Here is a 12,738-nt window from a genome sequence, read left to right as displayed (position 1 = left end):
GTTTGCTTGTTGAATAAAAACTACTATTCTTAAAATATTGTTTTTTCTTTTGTTAAGTGATTATTATTTAATTAACTGTATGTATTCGCTACTTTAGTACGCGCGCGTAAATGATGACGATTAATGCGAAAGCACTCCATAACAAATCTGGTTGAGAGTTGGTTTGCTCTCTCCACACAGAGGATCAAAGTGGGCAGCAGTGTTTGGAATTGTAAAATGTGTAATGCGCCCTCATGTGTTTAAACAAAAAACTTCACGATTCTAATATTCCGTGATTATACATATTTTATTAGTATCGTATACTATTAACATGAAACACTAATTTAACGCAATTATTTCGTACTTTAGAATACAAAATATAAAGAGAGAGGAAAAAAAGTATATATATATTTATTAATTGTATTGAATGTTTAATAGGCCTACTACCTAACGTTGCCTATTCCACTCAGATCAGAAGGGATATAACAACAAAAAAAATTAAAAAGGTGATAGGCATAATGTATATATGGATATAGTAGGCCTATTCTTCACAGGCTTCTTGTTGTATGCTGAATAAAACTACAGTACTGACTCAACCAAATTATTCAAGCCAATGTTAATAGACTCAGTCTGATATTTAACAATAACTTTTGTTTATCCAGTAATACTTTAGTTATGGTCTTCTTGAAACCAAAAATAAATAGCTCCATGGTGAAACACAACGTAATTGCAGTCAGTATGAATGAGTATGTATCAATAATACTCAATAGGCCTAGCCTAGTTATGCAGATGCATTTATAGGCCTAATTAATAATAATAGTACAATCACGCGCCAATAGCCATTCCAATTAAAAACATTGTTTCTGTTCTAAAAAAGTCAAGTAGGCCATTACAGTATTTATTAAACTCATCACTGACTGCGCAGGAGGTGTGAGGCAATTGTTTTTTACCCGATATAGCCTAAAAACTACACGGTCTGTGTAGGCCTACTGTGTGTTAATATTCCATACATTCCACCTGCGTTTAGTTTTAAAATAATGTTGTCTGTGGGTTTTACGATTTGCGGATATTAATTTGTAAATACATTATGATTAACGTAAAATACGGTAGTACTTATGCAACTATAAACCTTTTTCGCGCCAATCACAAATTAATAATTATACTCTCGATATGAATGTTGGGATAACTCTGCAGCAACGGCCACCAATCGCAATGCGTCCTGATGACATCCAATCAACGTTCAACTGCCTAAATACTACTTTATTTATTCAAATAAAATAGATCCATTTGCTTTGGAAATATAGAAATTGTTATATATTTGGAATTTTGTTTTAATCAAAGAATAATTTCTAAGCTATCCTGTAGCTATTGAGTTTGTAGTTTGCTATTTTGGCGTTATTTTATTTCTAATTTATTACCGCCAGATTGCGGATTGATAATACAACATTATCAAAAGAGGAGAGTTGAACTTTTTGACTCCGCACCGCGGCACCAAGACAACCGCTGTAATCTCAGCTAAACAATTATAAAGAAAAAAGTCTTGTTCCACCTGAATTTTTTGTTTGTCGAAATAATGGTAAGATATTTATTTATTTTATAATCTAATTACGCTTTCTTAAGATGAAAACTTGTCCTTTTGACATTAATTTGTAGGCTACATCTTATACAATCATTGATAAGATGTTGAGTGTTACACATGCCATGATTGTTGGATTGGATGCATGCGGCAGCACACCGCAGGGGGATCGGGTGGGAGGGATGCTGCATGTTTCCTCTTTTTTATAAGAGCTAGCTAGGGGAATTAAGAGAGTGTGGTCAATACGTTATTTTAAAATAGGCTATAGTCGGGAGAAGTTAAGTAGAAGTATTATAATTTGTAGGCTTAGTAGGGGTGGTGGTAGCGACTGGGTGCTATAGTGAGTTTGATCACAAAATTGTAATAAAAAGATGAATTGATGCTGAGTGAGAGAAAATTAAAATAGAAAGAATGTGGTGTAGCGTACGGTGGTGGTTTTTTGTGTATCCTCATTCATGCCTCATTCAAAGCTTTTAAATTGTATATGTGAAATGTATATTTATTTAATATTAATGAAATAAATATCAATAATATTAAAATAAATTCAAAGCCTGAACTCCTAGGTTAATTGCCTAGAAACTCAAGGCCCAAATTCAGTTGATTTTTTGTTGTTCATCAGCTCTTTCAATGTACAACTTTTTGTAAGTAGTCAAGATTAATAATATAGAATAGATAGAACTTTACAAGGCCTACTGAAGTTGTGTAAAGGCCTATTATAAATAATTATTATAACAGTAAATATTGTATATAGGCCTAGGCTAGTATTTGTTTTGCTTAGGCCTAATTTAAGTCAAGTCAAGTATCATTTGTTTTTTTTTTAAAACTGATAGACAGCAAAAAAATATTTTTTTTAATTTCTAGCTGTCAAAAGATATAGCGCTGTTCCCCTACCTACTGCTGTAGCCCTATCCCCTGGATCCCCTGAGGGTCCTAGCGCTACCCACTGGATCCACCCCCCTATCCCCCCCCCTGTGGCTTCTAATAGTAATACACAACTTATATGTTATTGTGGCAATGCTCAATTTATTATACCGTACTTGGATTACAAAAATATATTATACAGTATGCATCTAAGGAGGTAATGTATTGCAACGTGACTAATGAAATACCTGGGGGAAAACTGGGCTATTATGATGAATATTAGTTTGTGGCCTGACATAAATGAGTTTTATTATTGCTTCTAAGGCCTGGGTTATTGAACAAAGTAGACAGACTTATGAGCTGCATTTCCCCTAAATCTGTGTAATACCATGGGCATCTTCAATTTATTTCTAAGAAAGTCATTTGATATACTTTAAAATGTAGCCATCAATTAAGACCAGAATAATTTGTATCTTTTAGAACATTAGAATTTAAATCTGGAACCTATAACCACTACTAGATAAAATGGGGATTTTTTTTCATGGAAAGTTAAATATTTTATTTTTTCCAGCTAATAATAGTAGTAAAGTAGGTTGAACACCATTTATGCAGTCCTACGGTTATTGTATATCTATAGTTTTTGTGGATCTATTCATTTATTCAGTCTTTTATTTCGAAATCTCCAGTCCATAGCAAGTAAAATTAAGTATAAATTAATTAAAAATAAATAAGACTGTACTAATTTAATTACTAGTACTACTAATCTCAGGATGGCATTCCATCTGGAGAGCATCTTTGACTTATTAATTCTGACTGATACTGTTAACTGAATTACATTTATGGTTATAACATTAGAACTTGTTGAAAATGAAATACTAAAAACACATTTTTATTACCTTTATTATAATTAGGTTTACAGTAACACTAAAGTTACATAGGAGATAACAACGCAGCATGAGAAGCATTTTAATCAAGAGTTATATGTATACGCTCCTCCTCGGGGGGTTTTATGTCGCGGCTTTTGAAGAGGATTAGAATAATGTTATTTAGCTGTGTACTTTAAGTCATCAGTTCTATAGTACTATAGTTTGTATACAAAAAAATAAACATTTGTATGATTAATTATAATATTTGGTTTGTGGGTAGGCCCATTGTGGGATATTTTACATGGCAAATACTCGTAGAGGATAGTGTGTTATACATACCTCCTATGAATTTTCAAGACATACAACAGAAACAAGAGTTTTTGCTAATAAAAAGGCAACAGCTATAAAGCAGATTATATTTGCCTGTAAATAAGGTATTAATACTAGGTCCAATAACGTTTACAGAACACTAACAAAACCCAGTCATCAGTACTAACATTTTTTTAATATGCCATTGTTGAACAAATAAATGTTTTTTGAACTTGAACTTGGTAAATAAATAATAAAAATTTATTTTTTTCCCCATAATGCATCAGTAAATTTGAAATAAATTTTTTTTTGCAGGCTGATCAACTTACAGAAGAACAAATAGCAGGTACGTCGTTTAAGATACCTTAGATGTCAGATCAGCTTCAGTTAATTGATGGATTTCACTTTTCAGCTACAAGAATTTATTGGGACTGATTAAATATAGTATTCTAGGAACTTTAATAAAATATGATTTATTTTGAACTATTACCATTTTACTGTGACCATGTATCTAACATTAGTATACTGATTGTTGGGTGGTGAATTATTTAAGGTTCAGGAAAGTAGTTATAAATAAATTAGTAAATGCAAATTAATAAAAATATTATGAATTAATAATTAGCATGAATAATATATTTTAAATGTATCAATCCAATATGGTGGTTAAAAATTCGGCCACATGATTTTAATGGAAGAGTCTATAGAGGGTTAGGATGAGGGTATAGGGTTTGATAAATATATTGCCTTTTATTTTGCTTGTATCCAGTCAAAAGAAATTGCTGCTTTTAAATTGCGATTTTTTGTTTATTTATATTTTAAAGTGGTATGATAAGTACTAGTATTCTTCTGATATTATTACAGAATTTAAGGAGGCATTCTCCTTGTTCGACAAAGATGGCGATGGCACAATCACAACAAAAGAACTTGGAACTGTGATGAGATCTTTGGGACAAAATCCAACGGAAGCAGAACTTCAGGATATGATCAATGAAGTAGATGCTGATGGTATGACCATTGTGACTTAATTCTAATTTATCAGAATTCTATATTTTCCCATCCTGAGCCGTTGAAAGCTTCTCAAGATTAAAACTCAATAAGTCATTTGACGCAAGGTGCAAGATAGCTGTTGTGATACATGTAAAAGTAAATGAAATGAAACGATGAATTGTCCATGTCAATGAGGATTACCCTTATTCTGAATATAAAAGAAATATTCCACTTATTTTAATCGTATTTGACAAGCCTTCAGTACATTGATTGAGTGCACGAGTCAGCTATTAGATTAGTACAACCTTTTCTCATATTTTTCTCTCTTCTTTGTGCATTTAGTTGTTTCATTTGTTGTGTAACCATTTTCTTGACTTAACTTCATCATGATGATAGAGTTGATTAATTAATAATCATTTTAAATTAAAAATCACCCACTCCTCACAATAAATATACTTTAAATAAAAATTGGATGTAGAGGCCTTACAGATAATTAGTAAAATGATTTAATGCTGATTAGTCAATACTATTCCTATCCTAATATATAGGTTAGAAATTAGATAAATTAGCTGCAGTAATTCTATAAAATTGTTTTTAATAAGATGAGTATTTATTTATTATTTTTTTATTTTAGTCTTGATTTTAATTCTTACAATACTTTGTGTTACAATGTTATACGGCCTGGTGAACATGTTTTTTCCGTTGCAAAAATAAATATTTTATTATTATTTTCATGTGTGTTATTAGAAACTAGAGAAAGAGATGTACAAAAAAAAACATCTGTTTATAGTTTTAATGTATTTTTAAGGCAATGGTACAATTGACTTTCCTGAATTTTTGACAATGATGGCGAGGAAAATGAAGGATACAGACAGTGAGGAGGAGATCCGAGAAGCTTTTAGGGTGTTTGACAAAGACGGAAATGGATACATTAGGTAACTCAATATTTTGTTTTCATTTTATGAAACAAAAACTTATCTTCGTATCAGTACAATTATCATGTGACAATCTGAAATGCCTTAAATTTATTTTTCATGTGACATTGGCAATGTCTTTTCAATTCAACAAGAGGTTGATTTTATTTTTGATACATTGTATTGTTAAATGTCATATTATATATCAGAGACCAAAAAATGTTTTATAATTCCATTAGTAATATTAATACTAATAATAAATAGTTAGTAAAATCCATCTAATTTTGTAGTAACTCATTCAATTATTTAAATACGGTAATAAATGAGGTTTTTTTTATAAATGATTTGGCTTATTCATTAGCATAATTATGACATGAGTCAAGTAAATGTTTTATTATTAATCTTAAAAATGACAATATTCAATCAATAATATTTTGCTATGTCACACATAGCAACATAACCTACATATTACATAATTTAGGCAAAGTACCTAATAATAATTTATTGTTGTAAGATATTGCTAAACGACGACAACGCAGCCTATGATCCAAACCTTTTAGCTAACAATAGTGTCAGAATACTATATTTACAGTCATCCATGTACTGCTTGCGTTTCCTTTGTCCATTAAAATACAAATATTTGCTTATTTATAATTCATCTGATATGGTATTCAGCTAATAGTGTAGACATACCATGATAATTAGCATATGGCCATACTACATTTTACATAATTAATGTATAAAACATTAGTATAATATTCTACTTACATATCTACGTACATTGCTATTTCAATTGATTTTACATAAACATTAACATTTTTATTACCATATTTTTTGTTATTGCCAGTTAATAATAATATATAAAACAATATTTGGGGTGGATGGTGCGCATGTTTAAATATTTTTTTTTGTATTTTTTTAGGGTAATCAATCATGTTAAGGTAAAATAAAATAAAGCCAGCTTTTTTCCGAACATTTTTTAACCTAAAAGTAAAGTGGTACCAAAATGTTTCTTTTTCGTTTTTTAAACCAAACATTAATTATGATTGATTTTTTTATAAAAAATTATATTATAAATATAGTACATTCCCTCAACATTATTGTTTGTGTATCAATGAAAATAAATATTATTTTAAATTCTCAATTTTCCATTTTTTCAAATTGGATTGATTTAATGATTACACTATGTTAAATCATATAGGATTTATTGAGATTTTTTGTCCTTCATTATTGTGTACAGTAGTTACATGTATTAAAACTTCAACTACAGGTATATGCCAACGTTAATTAAGCCTATGCCACGAGAGACAGTTGTTATAAAGCTGGTGTTTGCATATTATTACAAATTCTAGATGACTTTGTTGGTTTATCTAATAATCAAAGTAATCATTGAGTCGTTGTTTCTCTTGAATACATAATGTAAAACCCTCGTGGGCTTATCGTTTCCTCCGCAAAATGTCTTAATAGATTGCTTTCAATTTTCTATACGAAAAATCATACCGTGGTTCAGTGATGCTCTGGAAATGTGAGCATTTGAATTGCGATGCAAGATTAGGAAAAAGTGAGAAAAGTTAATATCGGATACATACTAACGTCAGGCTTGTTATCCATTGAGTCATCCGCACTAATAATGCGAGAATAGCTGTTGAGACAGAAGTCGTTTATTAGTAATATAAGTCAGTTGTTTTAGTTATAACATCATTTTGATGTCTGCTCAATTTCAACGCTCAAAGGTTATAACTTATATGTTATTATTATTTCAGTCATTTGCAATATATCTCAGTAACTCAGTCATAAAATATTTTTCTTCAAATGCCAGTATTATTAATTTATTAATGTTAATAATAATTATACTGTTGAGTATTTAAAAAAATGTAATTAATGGATTAATTAATAAGGTGTAACCTTGCCAATTATAAAATAATTTTCTTACAATAAAGTATGTGGTTGAATATTTGATACTCAGATACAGGCCCAAACATTAATTTCTGAAAAAATACTAGTATTATTGATTATAATATAATAATAATTAGATAGCAATAAAAAAAAATATATGGATTCATTAATATGGTGTAATTAAAAATAATTCCATTTAATTAGAAAATGTATTATCTTGGTGGGTGTATCCACTATATTTTGATCCTCAGATACAAGCCCATGTGACTCAAAATTGTTTATGCATCAGTTGTTACATTAATTTAAAGATTTATAGGTTTTTGGCATGGCATAAATTTATCTAAATATTTATACTATGTCGCTATTTGGTAATTTTGCATCAGGGATTTAGCGCAGCATTATACATAAACCTTTGTAAAATTAACCTACTTTTTATCTTTAGTCATCTGATAGTGATTTATACGATTTCAATCATCATTAATCCTTTTTTTTTACAGAGAAGTAGATTTGCATTTTTAAATTTTCTCTTCTTTTTTTTAGCGCTGCTGAGTTACGGCACGTCATGACCAATCTTGGAGAGAAACTTACAGATGAAGAAGTTGACGAAATGATAAGGGAGGCGGATATTGATGGTGATGGACAAGTTAATTATGAAGGTATTGTATTACAATTCTCCTCTGGTATACAATTCATTATTCTCACAACCAACAGTGCAAAGCACCCATGACGGGTTGATAATAAAATACACTTAAAAACACAAAGGTAAAATGTATGTAATAATATCATTCAAAATACATTTAAATGAGAAAGACTACTACTACTACTACTATCTAAAGAATTACTTAATAAGACAGGAAAATTATAATACTGTAGTCGTGTGTGATTCATAAGTTTTATTGCACTGTACCACGATTGAGGTGAAACGAATTGTATCAATTGTCTAGATGTAAAGCTTATACTACCAAACATAACGGTTTAAGTTGACTCTCACTTTTTATAACATTAATTTTTGTCATATTATCTATTTCAGCATAATCAATAAAAATTGTAGAGTTCCTTTCTCTCTCAGTTAAAATGTATGGTCACTGTAGATATTATTAAGATTGAGAAAGCTATATCATACTATCAAAAACATGGTAGGCAAAAGGCTTGTAGAGTAGCTAGTTCGATTAACTGAAATCCAATCTGCCACATATTAATTACAGTATATTGTGATTGACGGCAGTCTAACGCTTAAATTGATTATTTAAGTAAGTTCATCATTCGTGCGAAGGTGTAAGTTAATGTTGCTATGCTTTCTAACAATTTATTTAAAACTATCTAATATCTTTAGTTTAATGCTGAGTTTCTTCTTTTTATTGATTTAAAAAAAATTTGTATTTGCATTAGACGTTAGAATTTAAGTGTTTGATTTTTTTTTTTATTCCATCCATTAATTACATAGAAGATGTCAAATTGATATAAATAAAAAAATAATCAATAGTTTTGTTCATTTTCCTATAATTTAAATTTTATTTTAAACATTTTTCCATCACCATCTTCTCAGTCAGTGCTATGCATCAATATTCTAACTAATGTATCATGACCCACCAGCGCAACGACGAGTGGTCAGCCTGTTGTTTGAAATTTACATTCATTTAATAGCCCAATTTGTACAACTTGTAGTTGGTTCATAAATTTTGATTTACATATGTTCTGTCACTTGACTCTATGAGACTATTGGAAGGCATTATCTAACTAGAAAACCAAAAACAAAAGATAGTTGTTTAATTTCTTTATAGGGTTAGTTTTTTTTAACTAAATTTGTCTATTTTTATATTTGTATGATCTGAATTACTTTTACACATCAAAATTACCTTGGTCGCTTTTGTCTTTTCCTGACCATTTTTATCTGTTAGTTCAATTTGCCAAAAAATAAATGAAATTAAATTTATAAAAATTGCTTCAATTCAGTGGTTTTTAATTGGAGGTTGACCACATCATCATAGTTATAATTAGTACATACTATTATATTATATTATAATTATACTATTACACTATATACTATAATTTGAGTACATTAGATAGTGTCAAATAGTAAGAATTCCTTGCATTACGTTTTTGCATATTATTCCTGTATGTCTAACACAAAGTGTCAACTTTGTTTCAAGAATTCATTGAATTTCATATTGTGTCGATCTTCTCAACATCAGTGACTGAATGTAATAAGATCTATAATGGATTTTGATACCTTAGAGAGAGAAATTATTTTACCTGTATATTCCTTACAGGCAGGATTTGTTTTGATGAACATAAACATTCCTATTGTATGTCTTCTCAGTATGAACATAGTATGTTCTTTGAGGATTAAGCGTGGTTCCCACTAGGACATAATGTACTGTACACGCAGCACAGTAATTTGGCCAATTGCAAGCGACAGATCCATCCAAACTACTGCTTGTGATGATTAAATTGTTTGAATTGTGTTGTAGTGAAACACAGCTTAAAGCTCTGTCTACACTATCAAACTTTATTTGACAAAAAAATGTGATGTGCCCATATATGGACATGATGATGTCATATAACTACTATATTTGGGCACATCACATTTTTTTTTTCAAACTAGTTTGATAGTGTAGACAGAGCTTAAGGTTTAATTAAACAGACTTATATTCATTTCATTTATTCAATAGTATGTAGGCCGCTGTTCCAAGTACAATAGTAGAAAATTAATACATACATTTAAATTTGAATAGTAGTCAAGATAATTATTTCTCTTTTTATATGCAAATATATATATTATATATAACTAGAGCCTAGAGGGTTGTTAATTAGTGGAATCAATAATAAGAAAAAGCATTGATAATTTAAATTAATTATATTTAAATTATAAATATTGAACTAATCTATAATGGTATTTATCCATTTATTAGGTGGTCGTGCTGTGGTACTTTTAACATCAGTTTATGAGAACTAGTTTGCTTTTTTATATCTCAACTGAGGTTCTTGAATTAACAGTTGCATTTTTTTTGTCATTGCAGAGTTTGTGACTATGATGACATCGAAATAAGACAGTTCGTTGGACCAATCTCCTAGGATACTAGTACATGTTGTAACATGGAAGACATCCTTCATACTCTTTTTAAAAATGTAGTTTTCATGTTATTAACGTTTTCTCAGTTTTAATTTTATCAAAAGTGCCAAATTTTTTGTTTCTAGCATGTGGATTGTAAATAATAAGTTGTGGTACAGCTTGTATGTATTCAATTGTACAATGCATACCATTTTATTTATTTAATCTTTTTGATACCTTTAATTGTTTCAACAAAATTCTTTGTCAGTTTCATACAGCCAACGATTTGCAGTAAAATTCATTTGATATCTAAAATCTTAGTTTACAATGAGAATTTTTTCCAATTTTCTACCTTAATTTCTACATGTACTTAGTACTTAGTTTTACAAGATTTGTCCATACACAACTGCACTGATGTTGATTTAAGCCCACAATGGGGTTACATCCAAGATCTGCAGTACTTTACATGCAAGAAAAAATATCACTCGCACTCAATGGTGTTACTTATACCACAAATTTTAAAATTAAAGAATTATTTAGGTTATTTAGTTAACAGTTTTAAGGAGCCAACCATTCTCCATGTTTTTTGGTGCAGTGTGCAAAAATGAAAAATTCCAAACAGAAAAAAAACGCACAAAAGATTGAGGCTGAAAAGACCTTGGTAATGCTGCCATTTAAGGCTACTATGTCACCAAATATCAGGAATATATTACATGCACCAGGAATTAAGAGACTCTAAACAGATGTTCGGCCTCTTTTCACGATCTCCATTTGGCGTTACAACTCTGTTGATCCCCGTAACTTTAACGATCGACAATAACAAATGTCCGGAAATCAGGATATTCTATCCATCATCCCTCATTTGGACAAATATATAGTTTTCAATGAGGACATTTTTAAAATTCTGAAATAAAAAGTTTATTGTAATTTATATAGTTATTGTTTTAGCAGCTGAACTCAACTGAAATGAATGGTAATATTTATGTTGGATCAGTTTATGTATGTGTGTGTTTGTGTGTTTAAATTATATTACATAATTGGTTGTAAAATGAATACATATTATTGATGAAAATAATGATTTTAAAACAAAAAGTGCATTGTTGTTGTTTCCCACATACAATAGATATGCAATTTACTTTACTGGTAAATACTTACTTTAGCTTAGTTAAGGAGTTGGTGCTTTTTAATTAGGAATTATAGGACAGTTCTTTACCATGTTAAATCAGCAATTACAATGGTTCTAGTATTATTAGTATATCCACCTTGTATGTCTATGTAATTCAAACTTTTTATCGTCAATAAACCAAATTGGTTCAATTTAGAGTACTTTTCTTTTTCTTTGTTTAATATTTTAAAATATAAGCTCAACATAAGTGGACAACTTGCCTCTACCGTGACTCCAAAGCTGAAGAAAGATTGTCACAGATTTACACTTCAATTTTAAATGGATTCCAACATTCATTGCAATACAGTAAACAACGATAGCGCCCTCACATGGTCAATAAAGTTATGATACTGTACTGTATAATAATTTGACCATACCTCCATGATTTGACAAAGGACGACTAAAATAGTAAAGTGTACTAAGTCGAAGCCCCTAAAATGTCACATCACTTGTGCGTGCACGCCAGCTTTGCATGTTTTCATTCTAATATTATACAATGTATTGATTTTATTAGCTTCTTTTTCGTGCAATCAGTAAAAAGTCCTAGATGGATTTAAAAACGTCGATATTGAAATGTTGAAATCCATACAGATTGAAGATGGAAAGTACAGTATTGATTTGACATTTTAAAAATTTATTAATAATAATATTATTTTAATATTTAGGTCATCTATTTCCTGAAGACATAATGTATAGGGTTTGAAAACCATTTTTTTATTTTGTAAACAATATAGAATCGTAAAATGTAACGAGTCATGTTTTATATATTAGTTTAAACGATAAGTAAAACTAGTTAAAATGAATAATAATAATAGATAGATTTATATAGCGCAAATAAACTATGTCTCTATGCGCTCGACATACGGATCTGTGTAATACGGCATCAGCGCCGCTAGTAGTAAAAGTATCAGACGAATATATATCAGTATAAACGTAAATAAAACTAGTTAAAATGAACATACTACTGTATCAGCTAGGTAAAAGTATAACTCGAATTTTTAAAATTGTTTACTGAGATTGTCTAATTTTGTAGAAAAGGTCATATTTTTCTTTCATACATCGATGTATCATCCGTAATCGCATCGTGATTGGTCAAATTACTTGCGTCGCGCTTATCGTTCTTTGTGTCCTAT

At 29.7% G+C, this 12,738-nt stretch overlaps 1 protein-coding gene across 1 annotated transcript; it reads left to right on the top strand.

Moving 5' to 3' along the window:
• The first annotated feature begins 1,366 nt into the window (after window positions 1-1,366).
• Window positions 1,367-11,761, top strand: LOC144852569 (calmodulin). The gene is made up of 6 exons (XM_078710465.1): window positions 1,367-1,555; window positions 3,907-3,937; window positions 4,453-4,596; window positions 5,387-5,513; window positions 7,929-8,044; window positions 10,409-11,761. The coding sequence occupies exons 1-6, from the start codon at window positions 1,553-1,555 to the stop codon at window positions 10,435-10,437; spliced, it is 450 nt and encodes a 149-aa protein (XP_078566591.1). The 5' UTR covers window positions 1,367-1,552; the 3' UTR covers window positions 10,438-11,761.
• The last annotated feature ends 977 nt before the right edge of the window (window positions 11,762-12,738 follow it).

Source organism: Antedon bifida, chromosome 9, assembly GCF_963402885.1.
Source record: "Antedon bifida chromosome 9, ecAntBifi1.1, whole genome shotgun sequence".
NCBI lineage: Eukaryota > Metazoa > Echinodermata > Crinoidea > Comatulida > Antedonidae > Antedon > Antedon bifida.
This window is presented reverse-complemented; position numbering and strand designations above follow the sequence as displayed.